The 24881-nt window shown below is 47.5% G+C and overlaps 2 protein-coding genes and 1 pseudogene across 2 annotated transcripts; 2 read left to right on the forward strand and 1 right to left on the reverse strand.

Moving 5' to 3' along the window:
• Window positions 1–893: 893 nt before the first annotated feature.
• On the forward strand, window positions 894–2037 carry LOC117836900 (F-box protein SNE). The gene has a single exon (XM_034716425.2). The coding sequence runs from the start codon at window positions 1093–1095 to the stop codon at window positions 1690–1692; it is 600 nt and encodes a 199-aa protein (XP_034572316.1). The 5' UTR covers window positions 894–1092; the 3' UTR covers window positions 1693–2037.
• An 8124-nt stretch (window positions 2038–10161) lies between these two features.
• Window positions 10162–14238, reverse strand: LOC117840704 (CASP-like protein 2U2). The gene is made up of 3 exons (XM_034721227.2): window positions 13856–14238; window positions 11971–12103; window positions 10162–10769 (listed from the first exon to the last, which is right to left on the reverse strand). Exons 1-3 carry the CDS (start codon window positions 14107–14109, stop codon window positions 10530–10532), a joined length of 627 nt encoding a protein of 208 aa, XP_034577118.1. The 5' UTR covers window positions 14110–14238; the 3' UTR covers window positions 10162–10529.
• Window positions 14239–19147: 4909 nt separating this feature from the next.
• On the forward strand, window positions 19148–22279 carry LOC140221238 (uncharacterized; annotated as a pseudogene).
• The last annotated feature ends 2602 nt before the right edge of the window (window positions 22280–24881 follow it).

Raw genomic sequence — 24881 nt, forward strand, 5'->3', positions numbered from 1 at the left:
CTAGCTAGTGTTCCCATGAAATGTCACCGTAGTTGGTGCCTTGGTGGCATGCGCCACCACGCCACCACACGAAGCGCTTTACTTACCGGCCGGATTTACGTAACTTGCCAGGGCCGGCAGGATTATTCTCGCAGAAAATTAATATTGTTCTAGAAACCAAGAACTCCCACGCCAACAGGCGGCTCTGCCACGTGCGTGCGTGCGTGATGTTACCGAGTAGCGACCACCCGTACGTGCGCGCGCATGAATACCGGACGGCACCGTCCCGTGCCCTTGACCAAACTACAGTTGTAGTAAACGGTGTGGCACGGATCATTGCTACCGGACGACGCGTCGGCATGCTAGGGAACGGTCCATCCCTAAAGCCAAAAACATCCTGATTTCACTCGCGGAGTCGCGGCTGCACGTACACACCACACGAGCGCGCAAGACGCCCAAGCAAACACGGGCGCGTACGACGACCCCGCTACACGGCTGCGGCGAGCGGCGTGCCCCCGTCGCCGCGCGCTCAGCTGCCGAGGAGCTAGCGCCACCGGACGCGGCCGCCCCGGCGGCCGGGTACGGTAGGCGCACGCACGCACGCAGCCTCCCTCCCGTGGCGTCCGTCAAGACGGAAGACTTTTAAACCCCTCGCTCGCGGCGCCACCGACCCACCGTACGTAACGTAACGTACGTCGCGCATCTCCACGCCGCTTGGCACGTCCCGCTTGGCCCCGTCTCGCCCTTCGGATCCTTCCGCTTTGCGGTGCCCTCCCTGTGCGGCTAGCCTCCTGGCCCAGAGGATTAATTAGCGCAGACGACGGACGGCTCGCCTCTCTCCACCCCATCGGCTTCTTCTTCCACGGCGAGTCGGCGACTGCCATTGGAACGCCGCTAGCTTTATTAATCGCCTTTTGGGGGGCGCCCCCGGCCCACACGCGCATACTAGAGTAGAAACGGAGTCAAAACCCCCGGCTTCCACCCCTATATATACGCTCTCCGCCCGCTGTCTCTCTCGTCCCCCGGCGTGCTCGTTCTCCTCCTCGGTCACTCGGTCACCTCCCACTTCTCCCCTCTCCACGTACCAACGAGACACGGGGAGCTGACGGGCGGATGGGAGGTGCTGCGTCGCCCCCGACGCGGAGGCCGGGCGAGGCCGCGGAGGTGACGGAGCTGGAGCTGCGCATCCAGCTACTCGGCGGCGGCGGCGGGGGCGGGGGCGGCGGCGTGTGCTACAACATCAACGACAACGCCGACCTGCTGGCCGAGATCCTGGGGCGCCTGGACGGGCGCTCGCTGGCCGCGGCCGCCTGCGTCTGCCGCCTCTGGGCCGCCGTGGCGCGCCGCGACGCCGTCTGGGAGGCGCTCTGCCTCCGCCACGTCGGCCCGGCGCCGCCGGCCACGGCAGCGGCTGCCGGCCCCGCCACGCGCGCCGTCGTCGCCGCGCTCGGCGGGTACCGCCGCCTGTACCGGCTCTGCCTGGGGCCCGCGCTCGACCGTCTCGGGCGCGCGGGGGCGCTGGCGCAGGCCCAGGCGGCGCGGGCGCACCACCTGTCGCTCTCCCTCTCGCTCTCGCTCTTCTCCATCGACTGCTACGAGCGCCTCGGCGTCGGCGTCGGCGGCGGCGGCGGGGGCGCCGGCGCGGCCGCCGGGAGGCAGCAGCAGCAGCCGTCGTCCCTGCTGTTCCTCTGCAAGCCCGTCGACGTGTCGTGATGGCATTCATCAGCGGCCCGCGGCCTGGCACGCACTGGCACCGCTGTCCCTCGCCCCGCCACGCTGCCGCTCGCCTAATCCATCGTCCCGGCCGTCCGACCGCCCCATGTCGCGTCGCGTCCTTGGCCTACGCTGCCGCCCAGCCTTGTGCTGCTCGTCTGAGTGTGCGACGCCGACGACGGACGCCGCCGCGCGCTTGACTTAAATTATTAATTGGTTTGATTATTATTAGTAGCACGGATGAACGGACAATAAGCAAGCAAGAGCTGTTCAATCAATTCAAGCTGTACCTGAGACGCATATTAAATTCCGCCACGGGAATAATGATCCTTTGCTTTGCGTTTGCGTTTGCGTTTGCTGATGGTTTCGTTCCGTTGCCGGGTGTACGCCTGGTGCTTGTCCGCGCCCGCTTGGCGACTTGCTATTTCGATGCACGCGCCTTGTACCGCTTCCTCGTGTTGCTGTTGCTTCGCCCGGATGCCCCCGCGTTGCGTGCGCGCTCGCCATCGCGCGTGCGCTACCGAGCAACCAGGAGCTACCTCACCTACTAGCTAATCACCTCATCAGCTAGCGCCATTGCTTTCGTTCCATGGCTGTCGTCGGCGCCTGCCTGCCTGCCCTGTGGGAACGTCGATGGATGGGGAACGGGTCGCACGCATGATCCAGCCGTGACGCCGAGCGCTCGTCGGCTGACGGCACCCGATCGTTGCCGGGGTGGCGGCCCGAGCCGGAGCGCCTTTTCGCCGAAAAGGTGAGCTGCCGCTTCTGTTCTGCTGGATACGCTCGGCACCACGGCGCCCCCGACCACCGGACGTCAACTGCCAGGGGACCGAGCGGCGGAAATGGAACGCGGGACCACGCCGCTGCCTTCGTTGCCTCCGTAGTGCACTTGGGATGGAACTACGAAAGCCATCGGTCGTTAAACCCTCGCCGAAAACGTATCAATCGCAAAATCCGCCCCGCTCCTTTGTTTGGATGCTAGACTAAAGTTTAGTCCCATCATATGAGATGTTTGATCACTAATTAGAAGTAGTAAACATAAGTTAATGATAAAACTAATTGTATAAATGAGAACTAATTCGCGAGATGAATTTATTAAGCCTAATTAGTTCATGATTAGCACATGTGATGCTGCAGTAGACATGTGCTAATTATGAATTAATTAGGCTTAATAGATTTGTCTCGTGAATTAACCTTATTTATACAATTAGTTTTTATAATTAGATTATATTTAATACTCTAATTAGTCGTGAAAACCTAATGTACGACGACCCAGGCACCCCGGGAAATTTGCCGAGGTATTCCAATTCAGGACACTGAGCTTGACGACGTCTGCTCACGAGCTCCGAGGCCGCTGGAAATTTTTCGGCAGGCGAGCGCAGCGCAGGCCCGAGGGGGCGCAGATCTGCTGGGTCGGTTCCTGCTGCGCTACACACGCGTCATTTTAGGCTTTTCCTCTGCCGAGCCAGAGGCCTGCGACCTACACTACGCACCACTCATGCATGGACGCAGTCAAAAGTAAAAACCCCACGATGCAAAACGTTCTCCGTCCTCCTACTGGCTGGTGGGCCTGTGAGAGCGAGACTAGTCTGTAGTCAGGCTTAGCCGCTGAGCCAGTGAGACACCACGTCGTGGTGCTTTCTATGCACACTGTGTAGCCTCTGCACCCTGCCGTCTACTACTTGCACGTACAGATACAGCTAGCTCCCGTGTTGGCCACATCACGAGCCAGCCCCAAAGGTATGTGACGGCTCCCCGGTGACCGGCCCGTCCGCCTCGCGTCTCGACGTGCGACCGAATCGAAAGCGTGCCGGGGCGCATTCCGGTTCGGGAAACAAAAGGCTTTCTGGAAAGGCCGCTTCTTTCTCGGCCTCGTTTCGAATGCTCAGTCGGGTCACTTGCGTGAAAGGGGCAGCTCGACCGATCGTCCTGTCACGTCGGTCCAACAGCTACAGCTGCAGAAAGCATTTGCCGCATCGGATGCTAGCGAGCCGGCGGTGGCGCCATGCGTCGAGCGTGATGTCTGGCATGCTGCGCATTCCAAATTTCATGCATGAGATGTTACTGCTACGGTGTGGTACCATCTCGAAAACATGTGATCGGGTATGAATTCAAGCGTTAGGGGTGAACTAGTATGGATGATGCTAAACTTAGGCTGCATATGTAATTCATAAATCTTACTATTACTTGGTACATTTTGAAGTCTTAAGGTGAAGCCTCCTAGGCGAACACTCTAGAAAAAGGGAAAGGAATAAATAGTAGAAATTCTCAAAAAAATCAAAACATCTGACCATCAATCAGTATACTCAAAGCATCGTAGTCATTGAATCTGTTATGTTTTCTAAAAAATTACCCACCTATGCTATTATAAAAATAGTCTAAAGTAACCCCCTAAATCTATATCTGAATTACCCACCTCAGCCATTATATAAAATTAACTAAAGCAACCCCTAACTTCATCAAAATTATCCACCTATGCCATTATAAACAATATTTAAAATAACCCTCTAAATTTGCAACTAAATTGCCCACCACTAATACTTAAAAAACTTAAAGTAATCCCTTAAAAATTTGCATCAATGTTACGTATGCCATTATTAAAAATAATATGAGGTAACCCTACATTTGAATCCAAATCACCTTAATTAAAAACATACAGCAATATATGATTCTAAATCGTCTATTTCTTACACTATTGGTATATGATATACTAAGGAAGATATATACACATGATGTGTGTCATTTATAAAGATATAGAGGAAGTGATGAGAATATAGATTTCTATGTTAAAATTATGGCTCACAATTAGTGTCCATTAAACAAATTCAAGCGCATACATGCGATGTAAAGTGAAAAGTTAAAGATTATAAATGTGGATGAAAATATTATAGAGTAATTACTAACTAAAATCTGTCGCAATCGGATGAAGATAATAAGTATATATCTATATAAGTATTGTGTTCGAATATTTAACAAATGAGAGGTAGCTCAAGGTAATAGTTTTGTAGCAATGTGGTCTCTTTTTTTTCATTGGAGACTCCGCATTAGTTCCCACGAGACACGCTAGAAAAAAAAGATAAATTCTAGAAATTCTCACAAAAATCAAAAACATCAATCATGTAAACTATAATAATCATAGTCATTGGTCTATTATATTTCTAAAAATTTACCGACCACTATCATTATGAAAATATTCAAAAATAAACTCCAAACTTATATCTAAATTATCGAGCTCGGCCATTATAAAAAATAATTTAAAATAACCCCATAATTTTCATCCAATTTACTCGTACATATCATTATATAAAACATAACTTAAAATCCCATTGTAATTTATATCTTAGTTACCCACGTTTGTCGTTATTAAAAATAATCTAAAGTAAACACCTAAATCTTAATCTAATTATCTTCATGTGCATAATACAAAAATGTCCAAAAGTAAACTAATATATTATTCTAAATTACCTATTTATGTCATTGTGAATATAGAAATACTAAGTTAAAGTATATACACATGATGAGTGTCACCATTTACACCATTTACACATGTATGTCAGGAATTGATGAAAAATATTGATTTTCATGCTAAATATAATGTATAGATGTGCAATACAAAATGAAAAAAGTGTGAATATGAATGAAAAAGTGCATAGAATAATACAACTGGATAAAGATAAGTACATATCTATGTGAGTCTCATGTTGAAGTATTGAAACAATAAGAGTGTAGTAGGTAAACAATTTTGATTATTAGTTAGTAGTTTAATTTTTGAATATTTTTTAAATACAACAGCTTTTACAAAATTAGCCCGCGGAGAACGAGTTGCTGAACTAGTTGAACTAATTAGCTTTATACTAAACGTCATATATTTATAGACGGAGGTGGTACATAACACTAAGTCGATGCAATCGAATCATCATGTTAACTTGTGTTTCCGCCTTCGGTAGTCTGGTGGCAGGAACGGAGCTAAGGATTCATTAAAAAATAATCAATTAATAATATTTTTGTAATGCGTGGACAAATACTATTCTGAACAGATTTAATGTCGAACAAAATATATATACATAAGAGTATATATGAAGTATAAGAGGTATATGTGAGTGTCTGAGTATGTACTGTGTGATTCGAAAAAAACAATATTAAGTATGAGGGCTTTGGTCCCATCCACTCATACGTGATATGTGATAGCTCCTCATTGTCGGAACTGCTCTCCCACGTCCTAACGTCTAACATAGCAAATGCATAAGTAATTATGTTCTTAAAGAGTGTATAGACAGATCCATCAACTAATATTTTTAATACATGAATAAACAGTAGTGTATATACGACTATAATATTGTATATGGAGCATGAGGGGGGCGATTGCCCTCCGCCCCTCCCCCTTGTCTATCTACTAGCTCCGTCACAATCCAGTAGCTACTCATTGTCGGATCGGAACCGCTTTACCCTCATCCTTAAACTAAAACCCCCCATGTCAACTGTAGAATTCGAGGATGGAGACAATTGTGTTCATTGTTCGCATAGGAGCAGAGCTTGTGTAGGCGTAGAGGTTGCGACTGTTTGGATTGGTCTACTTCATAAAAGCTTGGTCGGCAAGATATATAATGACGATGGTCCAAAGGACCATACCAATCTTGCCCTAATGATCAGTGGGCAAAACTGACGTGAGGTGTCAGTCCCCCTGTGTATGCAACGCTCTATAAAAAAGGGAATAATCCCTATGGGACAATGATAATGTCTAAACCTGTTCCGATCCGTGTGGCTATTCGGTCGAGCTGAGCGCCGAAGCATCAAAAAGGACTGTGCACAAACTTTCTACAAGCCTTAGAAGAAACTCATGAGCGTCTGTACAGATGGGTTCATCATAAAACGAAAATGAGTGTCTAAATCCCATTTCATTAGTCGTGTGGAAGAATGAACAGATCGAAAGGTTCACCTCGAATAAACGTACATACACCCTCCAGTCCGACGGTACACCACGCCAAGAGCCCAAGACCACGGACACCCCAGTACCCCACAGCGCCGCGCGGGGGAATCCTTGTGTATCAGAGTGTCCTGATCTCCTCGAACGAAGAATCTAAGGCCGCCTCGTAAACGACATGGAGGCTGCAGCTTCGCGGCGTTCACGAGACAGAGGCCAGATCACCTGTCATCGGCCGGCAGCATGTCGCCAAAACCTAGCGCCCGGATTGCCACGAGGGTTCACCACCACACCAAGACGTATACTTCCACCGTGCAAAACGCACATCTCGCAGCAGCAAACAACACATCGGGGTATGTCCTAGCCGCTCGCATCGTATCGACCGGCCCGGCCGCCGTGCTTGGCGGTATGATGACACACCACACGTGCACCATACATGGGCGCCGGGCGCCGCGCCGAGGCCGAGTTCACGGGGGCGCGCACGCAGGGAGAGGTGTCTTGGATTGGAGCACGAAGCCGACGCGGCCTTGGCAGTACGGCTCCTGCATGGGTTCGTCTCCGTCCTGGACAGATCGACTGCCCGGCCGGCGCGGCCCGGTCAGGAGGACACAAGAGCCGCAGCTGGACTGGTATAGGAGGGGTCACGGGGCTGGCTCCCGTGTGGGAAGGGGCCGCGCGCAACCTCCCAAGCCCTGAAGCACCCCCATGTCTGCATCCCGTGGAAATGACAAGCTCCCATGCCAGGGCTACACGACGCTGCCTCGGTATGGTACGCCGGTGTACGTTGGCCCTGCACACCGGCCGGATTCTCACGGTGACGCGTACACCGGCTGAAAAGGCGCGTGCAATCGGGAGTGACTGGACACTCCCTCAGTGTATACCTCTATACAGATCCAGAAACGAGATATGCATACTGTTACTTGGACTGGTTGCGGGCTTGCGGCAGGGTTTTTGCATGTGGTGTACCTGCCTTACATTTTTGCAGGCTACAAGCTGCAAGCGGAGCATACAAAGATATGTAGCACCTCCAACTCCAAGAGCATATTCTTCTGTGCTCCTGCTGTCCTGCAGTCGTGTTTGGCTATCACACACATCTTATTTTCTATTTTTTTCTTCGGATACAGTGCACGTACTAGCAGTTGGTTGCATGCATACGAAGGTATCGATATTGTAGCGAACGTGGATTCACTAGTGTGTAATTTTGGTGATTTAGTGATAACATAGTAATTGGTACTGATGCCTTATCTAACATGTACCTTAAAGGTTTTCTAGGTCCCAAGAACGCAAACTAAACCATGGCAATGTCCAAATCATGGTATTTAAGTATTCAAGCTATGGTATTCTTGATATTCAAATCATGATATTAAAATTTTCCAAGCTATGGTATTCAAATGACCAAGCTACGGTATCTAAGATTATTATATGGTATTCAAGCATCCAAATGATAGAGAAAATTCAAGTGACAGCATGTTTGGTGCTTGCATTTGACGAGTTGAAGAGAAAAAGGAACCACCTGATAAGCGTCGGAACAACCATCAGACGAATTGGTACAATTATAGGCAGTTATATAAATTAAGACCACCGGATGTTCCGATGTCCTGTTTTCTATAGCGCCGGATGAATTCTGAAGGGAAGATTTGGAAGATGAAGAAAACCCTATTGCACCAGATGATCGGATGGTAGGTCAAGAGGAGCGTCGGACGAAGCATATTTACTTTGGAATCATCCAATGAGGTTTTTGGAGAAAACCTCTTGAGCACCGAATGTTCCGACGGTGGCAACGGATGAATCGTCGGATGAATTCTTAAAGAAGCTGGGCGTGGAGGAGCCAACGGTTAGTTGCACCGGATGTTCCGATGCATGCTAAAATAGACCATCAGAACATCCGATGGTATAATTTAACGATGGTATAATTTAACTAGCCGTTGGAGCAACGACTCTTTGATGTCTTGGGCTATTTATACCCCCTCCACTCGCCCATTTGAAGTTGCTGGAGTATGCAGAAATCCATTGGAGATCAAGACTCATCAAGAACACATTCAAGCCACCAAAAGTGCTTAAGTGATTTATCAAATGCTTAGCACAAGCTTAGAAAGAGTGATTAGTGCTAGGATAGGCCTAGAGAGAGAGAGAGTGCATGGTGTGTGGAGCTTGTGATTAGTTCTAGGAGTGATCCATAGTTGTACAAGGTGTGCCGCCGCCTTGGAGCCTTGGTGGCTCGCCGGCAAGTCTTCGACCCTTCGGCTTGGTGTGGAGCGGCGTAGACAACTGTGTGTGGGGGACGCGGAGACCCCCTTCCTTCTTGGAGAAACTCCTTAGTGGAAACAACATCAAGGTGATTGGGGAACTTGACACAAGCCTTAGTGATCAAGCCTTTGTGGCAAGTCAAGGGGTGTCCCGGAAGAGACTTGGTGACCGAGAAGCAATACCCTTGTGTGAGTGCTTCAACAACGTGGACTAGTGATGGCTTAATGATTACGATACCACAGGATAAATCATCATGTCAAGAGTTTGCTTCTCCTCATCCTCACCTCTTACGTTTTCACATTTCATACTTGCAACTTGATTGCCTTTACATTCTAAGTAGTATCTTGATACGATTGGTTCTAGGTTGCAAAACTTGTTTTGGGATGAGAGTTTCACCCTAGATCAACCATAGATGCACATTTAGATAGTATGATCTAGTATATATTTTGATGTAAAAGTAGTGGAAGTCATAGGCAAGGTTCTAAGTTGCCTAATTCACCTCTCCTCGTCTTTAGGCTTCGAGCACCAATTTTTTTATGGATATATCCTGACTTTGTGATACCTAATCCTCTGTCAGTGTAACAGTGTTGCGGAGGAAGAGAGCAGTGTAACCCACAAATCTCAACACGACAGATACATGCTGCCAGAGTTATTTTTTGTTTTTAAACACTGCAGAGCTGACAGTCTGCTTCTGGTTCTGGATGACGCAAGGCAGAATGCAAGAAGAGGCTGAAAACGTGCAGCCAATGGGCTGACTGTAGTGCATTGAGTCCTGTCAGAGTAGGCCCATGGCTATGCTCCATTTCCTCCTTTTCAAGAGTTGTTATGCTCCGATTTCAAATCTGAAGTAGATTTTTTTTGTTTTTGAGGGGAAAATATATATGTTTCTACAGTAAAATTAGAACCAATGCCATCCGAGGCCCATTCCTACATACTGTGTGCATTTGCTCTTTAGGCCCATGCTATGGTGATGCTAGAAACGGAGAGGCCCAATCCACGTTGAAGGCCCATCACGTACAAGTTCTCTGAATCGGCCTAATCCAATAGAAAGACCCATCACGAACAATTGTAGTGGGCCTCAAAGGAAGGGGAAAAAAGAGGAGGAACTGAGAACGAACCATGTTGATCACCCATAATAGGTTCTTTCAGACTTCATGCAACATCTGTGTCGCTCCCATAAAAGATAGAACACCTCATGCTGACGAGTGAAGCCTCTAGGCAGCTCGCCATTATTGTAATGGCAGTCCCCAGCCGTAAATGATGGCAGGTGCTAGTGCTACATCATCAGCAACAACAGCTACTGAATAACCGAGAGAGTAATTTCGTTAGCCCTGCCATCCTGCAGCAGCTGCAGGCGGCGACAGTGATCGTCGATACATCGCTTTCCCGCACGGTTTATTGCCACACTACGTACACAAACACCTCGGATCACTTCACATCATTTACATACATGGGCGAGCGTCCCAGAGACTTTTTATGGCTACGCTGGCAGACGACAGGTAGCATCATCCCAACACCGAAAAAAGAAAACCTCAAACCGGAGGAGAAGACCGAAGGCCTTCCATAGCGCTATGGTGGCAGACTGGGTGTTAAAACCTAGAAAAAGGCCAGCGGCGGCAAGCCGGCCTGTGTTCCTAGACTGAAGAGGTTGAACGCCGGCGCTGATCGATCACTTCCTCCCCTTGCCGCTGCCGTACAACCGGAAGAGGTTGAACGCGGAGACGAGCGAGATGCCTACCATGTTGAGGCTGGCCGCGACGGCGCAGGCCACGGCGCCCCCGGCCTGCGCGCAGAACCGCTTGTAGAGGTGGCACGTCTTCATCCACTGGAACTGCGTGTTGCCGTACTTGCCGATCATCGCCGCCTCCATCGCCACGGCCACCGCCGAGATCGTGAAATACGCCATCACCTGCACGCATGCGGCCGCAGTTTGTTCACAGAACGCAACATTTGCTAGTGACACAGTTTAGGGCAAGAACAGGCATTAGAACAAAGGACTGCCGACAGTCTAGTGCAAGACAGGCATTAGAACAATCTAGAGCTTGGCATGACGCCATGTGGTTGCTCTGATCTGTGGTCTCACCAACTGCTACCTGCTAACGCTGCATATATCGCTGTGGTTCTTGATTGTGCTGTACTGCGGATGCTGCTGCATTCAGGCAGCAAATACACATGTTGATATACTTGACAGTTAGCCAGGACGGTCACAATTTGTTTCCCAGCATTTGCTACCCATGGAACATATATGACTACAAAAGGTAGTGAAGAATAAAAATATATATACCCACTATGCTGGGTGCCTGGGTTGGTATATGAAGTTCATTTATTCTTTAAGCAAGTGTAATTGGTCACAGTGATTTACAATTTCGATGGAATATGCTAAACCATAGCTCAGGGTTTGACGGTGATATGTGACCTGCTGTACTGAAATCCTTGACCAAATGCAGAGGCACGAAGCATGTGACATGACCATAACCTAATCAGCAATTTCCAGCGACATGAAAGGCGTCCTGTATGCTATAAATGCAAGATTAAGGAGAGAATTAATTCGCCTTTTATTTCCCCCCTCTCTTTATAGGTCAAGATCTCCCTAAAAGAATGTCAGTATGCAGTCCAAACTCCTTGACAAGCAAAAGACTTAAAGTGTTGTTCCTATCAACAATTGACACGTCCAGCATACAAATTACTCCTCCTACATGGTGATTTTCTTATCTCCTTTTCCAATCTTTTTTTTTGGGAAGTAGTATCTCCTTTTCCAATCTGCTATCTGAATATGTTCTGTTTTCACCACAGAGTTGTCCAGCTCAGAATGACTACTTGTTCCATCACAAGTATTTCTCCTAAGAGGCTAATCCTAACCTTACTGTAGGGTGAGCCGAAACTTAGGGTAAAAGTCTACTTGTGTCTCCATCACATTCAGTATGCACAGTACAAGGCACGTTAAGTGCTCAAGGGCTACAGAACAGCAGCATCTCCGCTCAAAATATTTAGAAAATGATAGCAGAACAATAACCACTTGATAGTGACAAGTAACACACATGCAAGAACATAGAGACAGCGACCAAAAATTTATAAAGGCTGACGTTGACAAATTGTACATAAATACTTGCCTGATCACAAGAGAAGATAGCCCATGCCATGGGCTTGCTGATGAGGACACCACCTGTCAGAATGCTCACCATGCACCTCGCACCCTGAAGCAGGCTATAACACGCTGCCATCCCATTTGCTATCACCAAAAATCTGCAATCAGCAAACGAGCTTTAGCAACAATTCTGCCTCTTTGCTTAAACATATGCTCTGGATGAAATCATTAGCAATTCGTATCTTTGGTTCTGAGGACGCGGGTCAAAAAATTGGAGTAACGCATCTTGAGGATTTTTTTTCCTTCAATGGGTCTCTATTGAAAAACCACCTACTTTGTGGGCATGGTTAGCTCTCGATGTCAGTACTTTGAATGTTACACGATCCCATGCTGCTGCATCATGAAGATGGTCCTCCTTGCAGTTGTGTGCACACCACCGAGGACCGACTATGACTATTAAGTGAAAACATACACTACATTTTATAAATACCCATCATCGTTGACTACCCAGCATACTAGTAAATCACAATGATCATGGCCACTGTTTCTCCATGCCATGTTTAAAACTTTAGGAATTGAAGAGATAAGAATTACCTAATAAAAAAACTACTACTGTTTAATTAAAAAATAATACTACCATATCTTATCGGATATAAAATTGTTTGTTTTTCGAGAACCTATAAAAAGTTTCACCCATGTGGTTGGAGCCACTCCACGATATTGAAATCAAATACGTCAAATAAGAAGTGAATGGAGAGAAAAATATAGCGGACTACAGAGAGCACTCCACTGCAGGTACGTGAAACAAAACTGAAATTCCAGATGTGCCGGAACCGTGCTGGTAGGCGAGAAGTAGGTCGCATTCATGCGCGGCCATGAATGATCTAGTAATAACCATTAACACTACATCGGGTAGCCTGGCCACCACGTGGTAGTTGCCACTCGTTACTACCCCTCGCAGTGAAAACTCCACATCCAGAACAGAGTCACACACCGCCACACTCCCACCAGACCAGAGTAACCGGAAGGGAGAAGAACACAACTGCGATGTCAAAAAGGACAGGCAGCGCCATGAAAGCAGCTGCTATTCTGGGTACAACACCGCGGCCTCCTTCCAATCTTCCATGCGACCCCCGGCCGAGCCTGCCCGTGCACGGTCAAGGCTTTGGCTTCTTCCCCCGTGCAGCCACCGAGCCACGCCGGCACTGGCAAACGCAGCATGGGTCCTCTGGCCAAGCCCAAGCGGCAGGGAAATAAACCTATGAAAGGGGCTAAGCGGCTGCTTCCTCTGCGCCGCCGTACGTGTGGTTGCCCGTTGGCCTCGCCATTAATCTCCCACCAGTGCGCAACCAAATCTGATACTATTCCGTTTGGTGGCACGATCTGTTGCGCGTTTAGGAATTGACGTGCTCGACATGGCCAGCCAGCCAGGAAACCAGATTAAGGAACCTTCCTTCACTTGCTTAGTGTTAGTGGCCATCAGTCATCTGACGTGTTGGAAGCGAGATACTAAAAAACTCCTAGCCTACTACTGCTAGTAGATGGACTATAAGATCACTCTGTTTTTACTGACAAGTTGCTAGGCAAAGGTAAGCACTCGTCCATCTCTCATGAGTCATGACCGTGAAATAACGTGCTCGCAAATATCAGCGACTAGTGGGAGCAAATAGTTTGGCCGGACAACGACGCTGGAAAAGGACTATCACTGTACATGTGAGCATGCTAACTTAATTGTGGAGAACTTTGCTCAAAAATAAAGAAAGCCAATCACTAAAATTCGCTTGCTGCTGTTCCATGCATCATGGTCATGACCACATGGGGAGGCCATAACGAATGGTAGATGGAATACTGCACAGGGAAGAGGCGCGGAATCGAAGGTCGAGTGAGGTGGTTCACGGGGAGGTGCTTACACGAGGGACTGCATGTCGGAGTACCGGGCCTCCTTCTCCATGGAGAAGAAGATGCGGGTCTGGCGGTCGGCGCCCAGCAGCGCCGCGGCGAGCACCGCGAGCCCGCACGTCGCGCACCGCAGGAACAGCTCCGCGGCGCGCACCCGCCGCTCCAGCGCCGCCGGCACGCGCCCCGCGGGCCCGTAGTAGCACACCGGAACGTTGCCGGGGCTGACGCCATTGTCGGCCGCCGCTCCTCCTTGTCCTTGGCTCATGGCTGATCTGTGATCTCCCCTACAACTGCGAGGGAGCGCGCGGAAGAGGGAGCGGGACGGAGAGGAGCGGGGCGGAGGGAGTGAACCGAGCCGCGATGTACGCTGCGGGGGGACGCGGCGTTTAAAAGCACAGAACGGAGGCAGAGGACCGTAAATGTGCAGGGTTTTCGCTAGATGCACTCCACCAACCCGGCATGCTTGGGTAGCCGTCCGGTTGAGAAATTAATGGGTGAGTGAGATGAAACATTGACGACGTGTTTTTCATGCTTTGACTTGATTTTTTAGGAGATCCACGGACTGCCACATGATTTTCAACACGCTGTTAACCGCGAGATTGGTATGTGACTGTAGCCTAATTAATCCATAATTAGTGAATGGTTACTGTAGCACCATATTGTCAAATCATGAACTAATTAGGCTTAATAGATTCGTCTCGCGATTTAGCCTAGGGGTTGTGTAATTAGTTTTGTAATTAGTCTAGGTTTAATACTCCTAATTAGTGTCCAAACATTCGATGTGACGGGGGCTAAAATTTAGCCCCCTCCTCCCAAACACCTACAATAAGTTAAATAGTGGTGTGCCAATGGGGTGTTATGGTACTGCAGTAAGTTAAATACCTACAATTATTTAATTGCGATGAATATTAGCCTGAATTTTTTTATGTTGTACAATCTGTTAAGGTATGGGTGGATTATGGAATGTTTACTACCTAGATGCATTCTTAAGTTTGTAGATTGTGTTAGCTTTTATATTTCATACTTGCAAGTTAAATTACACCTTAATAACAAGATGAATGCAAACAAAGAAAACAAATTCAAATGGAGTAAAGGATTTGGCTTTGGTGGAAGATGGGTGCCTCTTTTCTTCTTGAAATTTAATGCAAAAGCACCAAGTTAACAGTAGAATATTCACATTATTTATTTCTATTAAGATAAAATGGTTATTTATATGGATTATTTTTCATGAGATATGCTGTAACGTCTGATCAATCAGTTGATGGAGAAAGCTTAGATAAAAAAGGTGAGAAATGTTTGACATGAACATTACTAGATAAAATTTTGATGGTAAAATGCATTATATGTTACATCAATAATATTTCATAAATTTATAGGCGTCTATTGAATCCTACCTGTGATGGCATTTAGATATAAGTTAGGAAACATCACAGATGTTTTACTCATCCATCTATTGTCGTTGTGTTCTCACTCTATTACATATCCAGCCACCTCACCATGCATCCATATACATGGGATCAAGTGTTGTCTAGATCCACATGTACCAGGGTACCCTCAGGAAAGGAGCTAAGGCAACCAGGCACCAAAACGCTAAAGGTCCAACAACTAGAAGTATGCTGAGGTGGCCCAGGAGACACCGCTGCCCACCTCCCGACCTCCCCTGATCATGGGCTGAGGGACATAACCCACCTGTCCAGCCAGATTGGGGGCAGGGGCGCAAGGGGCCCATAGCGCCCCGCCCACTCATCTCCGGTGTGGACGGCAGCGGACGCTCCCATCCCGTTCACTGCCACGGTGTTGGCGGACGGGACGGGGCATGCCGCGATAATAGACCAGGCTGTGCGTAAGCAGCCCGCGCCGCACAGGAGCCGTCGTACAGGGCGTGCCAAGCCCACGACCAGCCAAGAGGATAGGACAAGGAGATCCCTTGGCGCAAGACTACCCCGACCACGCCACGACTCACCACGCCACGACCCCCGATCTTCGAGGTTGGGGATCCCCTCCATTTCTCAATATTGTTGCCCGATCCCTGGCCTATATAAGGGGAACCATTTCTCAACATTGTTGCCCGATCCCTGGCCTGTATAAGGGAATCGGGCCTCCTCTCTCTATCACGCATTCAATGCATACACCCGCATATCGCACGAATGCTTGCTTGCAAGCACCCCATTGTAAGTCCAATGCACTTGATCCAAGGAACATGACTCCTGCCGAAACTGAACGAACCAGTATAACTCCTTGTCTCTTGTGTGTTAGCCATCGGAAGTACGAAGAGCGTGGCGTACAATCACTAGTCGGCGGTCCGAAACACTGACACCAGGCATCCAGCAAATAGTCATTCTTGTGCACTCTTTTCATCCTAAATTATAGGTTGTTTTGGTTTTTCTAGATTCATAGGTGTTTGTATGCATCTAAACACACTATATTTAGATGCATACAAACACTTATAAACCTAGAAAAGCCAAAACGATCTATAATTTGAAACGAAGGGAGTAGCAAATTATAAAAGGAGAATCTAATAATCTAATGTAGAACATGTAATCATCGCCAAATTTCCTTGGTTTCGGCGGGGAGTTTTTCATTCTCCTAGGTTTTCCTTAGGTAGTCTTTCTCTATGTTTAGTTATTAGTGTATTATTTTCATATCCTCTTGCTCATCAATTCGCGTAAAACCACTAGGCTTATTCTAGTTTGTACATTCTGAACGTATCTAAACTCTAAAAATCCCTATTCTTCACAAGAGTGGACAAGAACGTAGTGTACCTAATACTGGTAAACAGAGATGATGGGTCCTTCGGCCCTAGAAGCCTGGAGCTCTAGACCCTAGATGAGGAGATGCATCGAAGGTGAGCCTTGTCCGGATCGAGGGGGTTGGGTGGAGCAAATGTCGATATATAATATATTCTATGCAATTTATTCCTCGAATGTCCTACCAAAGAAAGCTGAGCTGGAAAGACAAACCTTGGTCCTACGTAGAATTCTTTTTGAAATCCCTGGATGAAGGATAAGTTTACTGTAAGAGAAAACAATCAGGTTTCTATCCATACTTTAGCTATCATGAGAGCTTAACTTACATTAATTTGTAAAAGAAGCCTTCCCTCAAAAAAAAAAAGAAGAACAAGCCACCTCATGGTCACGAATAGAAACACGAGCCTTGTAGCTTAGGAACTTTCAAATTCAGTGTGAATCTTTGAACGGATTAAAACGAAAATTCGGTAGAACTAGCCAACTTCAACTCCTGAAGTCGACTCCAGAAAGGCATCTATCTGTCGTGTACTCATTAGGCTGCAGATACCTTGAATTTGAGACTGCGGCGTGCATCCTCCAGGCTCCAGTGACAGGTGCACTCTAATCACCAACAGCTCAACAGGAGAAAGCGATGAGAACGAAAGAAGGTAGAGAAAAGCACCAAAAGTTGCGTCCGCAAGAGCTCGCGGTTTGATAAAACCTGAAGCCGCCCGGCACCACAGCACACGGTTTGAAGTCTGCTGACTTCTGATCTGTTTTGCCTATGATGTCAGGACTCTGGAGTCTATCTCTTGGTTCTCCAGACACACGATGAGATGGATGGGATCTCGCGCGCGCAGCTGAATACGGTGGTGGTGGGTGCTACGCGGCACTCTAGTTCAGCAACACCTGTATGGATAGCTGGCTATGGCAAGCCTACCAACCTAGCTATCTCGTGTCTCTCTCTACTTCTTCGCACCCGGGGAAGAGAAAACATTGTACTCTCCGATGTCCGATCGACCTTCCAGCAAGGGAAAATGGGAGCACCAATGGCAGATTGACCTGTGCCCGACGTGAGCATGCAAGCCAAGCAATGGCCATGTCGTGGTTGTTATGTGCACGCTGATGACCACTGTCGACTGACCACTGCGGTGTTAGTGAGGTTACCCCAGCTGCAAGGGAGTAATGAACAGAGATGGTTTCACCGGGGAAGGGGCGAGAACAATGCTCGTAGCCACGGAGTACGTCAGCCGTAAACGACAACAGTTAGGTCCTGGCATGACTCCAGTCCCTCGTCCAAGCCACTGCCTATCCATTTCTTCCAAGAATTTCATAATTGGCTCCAGTTCCGGGTGGAGCTGCTCCACTCCAGAAATCCGGATGGAGCCAGCTCCACTTCAGAACTCCAGAACTAAAATGGGATGTTTGACTAGATGGGTGCTCTCAGCTCCAAAAAAAAGACCGATTTCAGTGTGAATTGCCATTGTTGCACCCCAATTTAGGTCCCACTTGTAATCCTCTCTGTCCCATCTTCTTCTTCCTCAGAACCTACGTTCCTCACAACCTACGCCCCACTAATCGAACACCAGCATCTCTACGTCGTACAGGACCGCCGTGATGCCGCGCCGCGCGGCTTCGGCCGCTACCGCCACCTGGCTGCAGGGCACGAGGAGCCACCACGGCCAGCCGTGGGGGTGGCTGTCACCACCGTCGTTGGTGTCGGCCTCGCCACACAAGCACGAGAGGAGGAGCAGCGACACCGGCACGGCACCGTGGAGGAAGACGGCGCGGGCCTCGGCGGCGAGCCGCGCAGTGGCAACGGGGGTGCGGATGACACAGGGGACAGCGTCGATGTCGGCGCGGCGGTGGTGCCACATGAGGAGCGCGGTGGTGGGCTCACACAGGATGGGAGGGGCGACGGTGGCGCGGCCGACGGGGAGGGAGGGGCCACAATAGCCGGCGGTGTGAGGGAGGGTCTCATGCAGCACGTGGTGGTCGGCGGGGCTAGGCGACCGGGCAGGGCAAGGCGGCCGGCGGCGGGGCTCGGGTTGCCGGTGGCATGGGTCGACGGCGGCGGCCGGTCAGGGTGGCGGCGACCGAAACCCTAGCGGCTGTCGTGCTCGGGAGAAAGAGGAGTCAGGACGGAGGAAACAGGGACACGAGGGAGTCTCGGAGGAAAAGAACAAAAAGTGTTTTTTGTAATCAGTGGCATTGGTGAGTATTTACCCACTAACTCCACGAGGAGGTTCAAAAGAGGTGGTTCTGGAGCAGCAAAAGAGGTGCTCCAAAACTCCATCCTTATTTGTACTACAGCTCCATGGAGTTGGCAACTCCATGGAGTTTTGGAGTTGGGGTGTTTGGCTGAATTTTTTGCTGTAATTGGTGAACTTTTGGAGTGGAGTCATGCCAAACAAACCCTTGATGAGGTGGAAAACGGTAGGAGTTAGATCTTTTCTCTGTTGTTCACATGAGTTGCTTCACACTGTCAAGATTCAAGCCGCCTTGGTGGAGTAGCAAGACCAGCCGCACTGTAGTGGAAAAGCGATGCTCCATCTTTCTCTCTTACTTGGGGCATTGATGGGTATGGATTTTGCCACCGCAGCCAGCGAGGCTCCGTTGCAAAAAGCAAGCATCGGGTAATGCACATACATCGATGCCCAATCTGCTCAGCTAATAAACTATCAATTTTTCACACGAACGGAGTCGAAGGGGTAAAGCTTTTGCCTGTTGGCCGGAGTGCTCTATTATTTTATCGGAAACCTGGTCCCACAATCGTTTTGGGCATCGATGTGTTGCACGTTGTGGTAGGAATCTGAGATCAAACATCGTCTGGACCTGGTGGTTGAAACAATGTTTCAAGCCTCGCTTTGTTAGTTTGATCTCGTCCGGCTCGGTCCAACGACCGAGTCGGAGTCCCTAATCTCACGTCTTGATTGGGGGCGCACAACTAACTTATGGTTGCGGATTCCCGTCACGCAGTGCTATAAAAAGAGAGGTGGGGGCCAAGGGCATGCACGCCAAAGTTGGACGTGCTCACCAGACTCACCGACACACCTACAACCCGATCTAAACCCTAGCGTTGAAGTGGCAGGAAGCACCGCTGCCACCTCGCCGCTGCCTGTCGTCGTCAACACTGTCGTCACCACCATGGCGAGCTCGTCGACCAAGCCCGATGGTGGTGCCCTTGCTCTCTCTCTCTCTCTCTCTCTCTCTCTCTCTCTCTTTCTCCCTCTCAGTTGTTTCTGTTTAGATCTAAGGATTTGTTTTTACCTTAAGAACAAGTTGTTTACCCGCTAGTTCTTGCACCAAGTGATTCTAGAGAACTAACAATGGTACCAGGAGCCTAACTATGGTGTAGATCTAGTCGGGGTTAGAAATAAAAACAATTAGAAGGAGATGATTCAAAATCACTAGCAAACCCTAACCCTAGACCGAATCCACTCCGGGAAGAGAGAAAGAAGAAGGGAGTTGGGGAAGAAGAAGAAGAAGAACCCCTACCGGATCCCCTCCTCGCTCCAGGAAGAAGAAGGAAGCCGCTGACCGTGGGGTGCCCAAGGCACCAACGCTAGTCCGCTCGAAGGCGGCGCGCTCACCCAAGGGCAAGCGCGCGCGCTGGTGAGAGGACCGGCTGCGGCGCCGTCACGCGAGAGCACCCGCGGTGAGGGGACCGGTGGCGGCGGTGTCACCCGCATGGGCCCACTGAGGGGAAGCCTCGGGCCGAGGGCTGGTGCTCTGTCAGCGCCGCTCCGCTCAGTGCGGCGCTCGCCGGCACTCCACCGCTCCGCCGCCCCGGCGCACCAGCTCGGCTCTCGCTCGCTCGCTCGAGTGGTAGTGCTGAAAGAGAAGGGGAAGGAGAAAGAATGCGCTAGGGTTTCGGGCGGAGCCGGCCGCGGTGTTTTTGATCCAGCCGAAATCACCGGACGGTCGTCGGATGAGAATGAATGGCACAGATCAGATGGACCGGATTTGGCCCAGGCGGGAGACTGCTTTCCCGACCTAGGCCCAAGTTGCGGCCTGGGAGGGCGAGCGCACGGGCCGGCTGCACAGTGGACTTCAGATCCAAGCGGAAAAGGGGCCTAGCTGAACCACGGATTTGCGCTTGAGCGCGTTGGGCTGCCTTCCAGACGCGGGCAGAGATGAGCCGCCACTGTGCGAGATGGGCCAGGCCATTTCCGTGGTCGGGCTAAAAGAACAGTAGAAGTTTGAGCTCGTTTCTTTTTTCTTTTTCCAGCGAATTTTGTATTTTTCCTGAAAATTGATTAATGGCTCAAATAAAATTAGTTTTGAGGAATTTTTCCAGTGGGTAAAATTCACAAATTAAGTTTAAGCTTCCGTTGTGTTAAGTTTAAGATAAGTTGAATTTTTGGCATTAGTTTGCCAATTTATGCATTAAGTTGAAGTTTTTTAGTCTATTTTTCTAATTAAATTGAAACCAACCGGAAAATTTAATTAGAAAATAAGTAATTTTTCTGAGTATGATAATTTTATCTATTGACCAACGTTATTGATAAGATTATGGTACTAATAAGTTTTGTTTTTCCATTATTGATTCTATTTCTGCCTAAGGGTGATGTAAAATTAATATTGAGAAGTTTTATGTTTTAATTTGACCAACATTGAATTAACTCAGATTTTCTGAATTTTTGTTTTCAGACAATTTTTGAGTTTTATCTCATCCATAGAGCTCTTCAATGGAGGGAATTATGGCTCACGGTGAGAGAAGATTGAAATAGCACTTGCGCTGTCGGATATTGATCTAGCACTGATTGATCCTTGTCCCATAGCACCTGAGGACCCCGCGAGGGGTGAAAATGGGAGCGAAGAAGATTTCAACGCTAAAGTGCGTGATCATGCACCAATTAGAATGCAGTAGGACCTTGATCGTGCAAAGTGGGACCAGTCGAACAGAAAGTGCATGATGGTGATTAAGAGCTCCATTGTGGAGGCTATAAGGAGAGCAATCCCAGAGTGTACCACCGCTAGAGAGTACCTAAGGAAGGTGGAGAGTCAGTTTACTAGCTCTTCAAAGGCTTATGCAAGCACTCTTATTAAGAGGAGTGTTACTGAGAAGTATACTGGTGGTGGAATAAGGGAGCACATACTGAGGATGAGCAACATGGCATCCGAGCTCAAGCCTATGGACATGGAGCTCAAAGATGAGTTTGTTGTCCATTTGATCTCTTCCTCCCTACACAAGGACTTTGAGGCTTTTGTTGTTAATTACAACTCATAGCCAGATAAGTGGGGTATTGAAAAGCTGATTGCCATTTGTGTGCAAGAGGAGGAAAGAATTAAGGGCTCACGTGGTGATTCTATCAACTACGTGAGGTAGAATAAGAAGAGGAATTATCAAAGTAATAATTCTAAGCCACAAGGGAAGCCTCAGTGGAAAATTACCTCTTCTTCTAAGGCACATGGAAAGGCTCCACTAAATGATCACCATCAGAGATCAAACCATGAAGAGGTGGTGGGCAAGGACACTTGCAAGTGGTGCAAGAAGAAGGGACACTACCAGAAGGATTGTGTAGAATTCCTATGGTTTCGGTGTAAGAAAGGTGAGGACCTTATTACATTTGTAGATGACTCCTTATATTTAAGTTATGCAAAATCTAGTTGGTGGATTGATTTAGGTGCAACTGTTCATGTTGCAAATTCATTATAGGGATTCCATACGAGGAGGACCCTGCAAAGAGGAGAAAGAAGCATTAAAGTAGCAAATGATGTCGAAGCTGAAGTTGAAGCCATTGGAGAACTCCCATTAGAATTAGTAGATGGTTTTGTACTTCATCTAAGAGATATTCTCTATGTACTCTATTTGCATAGAAATTTAATAAGTGTATCGCGCTTAGACGATGATGGTTTTCCTTGTCACTTCGGTGATGGACAATGTAAGATCAAGTTTAATAATAAGTGTGTTGGTTTTGCCTTCAGACAAGACAAGCTTTATTTGCTATCACTTTATGAAAATGTGAATGTTGTAAACGCTGAGAATGAGAATGCCTCCTCGTCTATGAATGTAAGAAATAAGTAGAAAAGAATTGATGATGTATCTTCAAAATTATGGCACTGTCGTTTAGGCTATATTTCGAGGGGGAGAATTGAACGGTTAATAAAGGAATCAATTCTTCCGCCTTTAATTTTCAGATTTAGAGCAATTCATCGATTGCATTAAGGGAAAGTTTGTTAAGAAAATTAAGAAAGACGGCAAACGAAGCTCAAGAATTTTAGAGATAATTCACACAGACATCTATGGTTGGTTTCCTATGACATCTGTGAATGGTTATGATTCATTTATAACATTCATAGATGACTATTCACATTATGGCTATATTTATCCAATTAAGGAACGTTCAAAAGCATTGGATAAATTCAAGATATTTAAGGCTGAAGTAGAAAATCAGCCTAGTTTAAAAATTAAGATAGTAAGATCCGACCGTGAGGGCAAGTACTATGGTTGACATACCCTGTATGGCCAAGGTCCTGGACCTTTTGCAAGGTTTCTAATGGAAAATAGCATAGTTGCCCAGTACTCCACACCGCGCGAGCCTCAGCAGAATGGAATAGCTAAAAGACGCAACCGTACCTTAATGGATATGGTGAGAAGTATGATAAGTTACTCCACTTTACCAATTAATTTGTGGATGGAGGTGTGAAAAACCGTTATTCACATTCTTAATCGAGTTTCCAGTAAGTCGGTGTCTAAAACACCATATGAATTATGGACTGGATGAGAGCCCTCACTAAATTATTTACGTGTGTGGGGTTGTCCAGCTGAGAGTAAAGTATTTAACCTAAATATTGGAAAACTAGATTCTAAGATAGTCAGTTGCCATTTCATTAGCTATCTAGATAAGTCAAAAGGTTATCGTTTCTACTATCCTGACAGACATACTAAGTTTGTAGAAAGGAGACACGCTTTCTTTTTGGAGGATGAGATAATTAGGGGGAGCACGGTACATCGAGAAATTAACCTTGAGGAGAAGCGGGTATACGTAACCACTAAGATGATTTAGAAACCTTTTTTCTCGATACCTGTTGCTGCTACACCGACAGTGCAGAACACTGTGGTAACAGCACCTATTGTTAGTTCTCCCATAGCAACAACAAATGAAGTTGAGGAACATGTCCTTTAGGATCCTATAGAACCTGTTGTCATGCATGAGGAAGAGCTGCAACAGCCCCACATGGAAGATGTGCCAAATTTTGAGACCCCCAGGAGGTCTCAAAGAGTTAGAAAGCCAGCTATTCCTGATGACCATGAAGTTTATGTCAGTGAAGAAGTTCAAATGGAGGGAGATCCCACCTCATTTGAAGAAGTCATGAGAAACACTCACTCATCAAAATGGCTTGAAGTCATGGAAGATGAAATGAGATCTATGAGTAGCAATAAAGTCTGGGATTTAGAAGAAATTCCTAAAGGAGCTAAGACAGTAGGTTGTAAATGGGTCTACAGAACTAAATGTGACTCCAAAGGGAATGTGGAAAGATATAAAGCACGTCTTGTGGCAAAAGGCTTCACGCAAAGAGAAGGAATAGATTATAATGAGATATTTTCTCCAGTATCATGTAAGGATTCTTTTAGAATCATAATGGTTTTAGTGGCGCACTATGATTTAGAATTACATCAGATGGATGTAAAGATGATATTCCTCAATGGGAATTTAGATGAAAATGTTTACATGGCACAACCCAAAGGTTTTGTCGTGGAAGGAAAAGAACGTATGGGATGCCGCCTAAAGAAATCCATTTACGGATTAAAATAAGCCTCCAGACAGTGGTACTTGAAGTTTCATGAGACAATAAGAAAGTTTGGGTTTAATGAGAATAAGGAGGACAATTGTGTTTATGCAAAGTTCGAGAGTGAGAAATTCATTTTCCTCATCCTGTATGTAGATGACATCTTACTTGCTAGTAGTGATGTTAGTCTGCTATTAAAGACGAAGAAGTTCTTGTACTTGAACTTTGATACAAAAGATCTTGGTGAAGCTTGGTTCGTTTTAGGAATTGAAATTCACCGAGATACAAGAAAAGGGGTTTTAAGATTATCGCAAAAGGCATACTTAGAAAAGATTCTAAAGAAGTATAATATGCATGCGAGTAAACCTACGCTTGCTCCCATAGTCAAGGGCGATAGATTTGGGAAATTTTAGAGTTCCAATAACCAATATGAGATCGATCAAATGAAAGGGGTTACATATGCTTCAGCTGTCGGAAGCTTAATGTATGCTCAAGTATGTACACGTCCTGATTTAGCTTTTGTAACCGGGATATTTGGCAGATATTAGGATAATCCAGGAATAGATCACTGGAA

The sequence above is a fragment of the Setaria viridis genome, chromosome 9 (assembly GCF_005286985.2).
Source record: "Setaria viridis chromosome 9, Setaria_viridis_v4.0, whole genome shotgun sequence".
Taxonomy (NCBI): Eukaryota; Viridiplantae; Streptophyta; class Magnoliopsida; order Poales; family Poaceae; genus Setaria; species Setaria viridis.

Excerpts from the sequence above, each read along its gene's own strand:
- LOC117836900 (XM_034716425.2), top strand. The coding sequence starts at position 1,093 with ATGGGAGGTGCTGCGTCGCCCCCGACGCGGAGGCCGGGCGAGGCCGCG.
- LOC117840704 (XM_034721227.2), bottom strand. The coding sequence starts at position 14,109 with ATGAGCCAAGGACAAGGAGGAGCGGCGGCCGACAATGGCGTCAGCCCC. Across the intron at positions 12,104-13,855 it reads TCCGACATGCAGTCCCTCGT|ATTTTTGGTGATAGCAAATG; the intron begins GTAAGCACCTCC and ends TGCTGATTGCAG. Across the intron at positions 10,770-11,970 it reads CTATCTTCTCTTGTGATCAG|GTGATGGCGTATTTCACGAT; the intron begins GCAAGTATTTAT and ends GCATGCGTGCAG.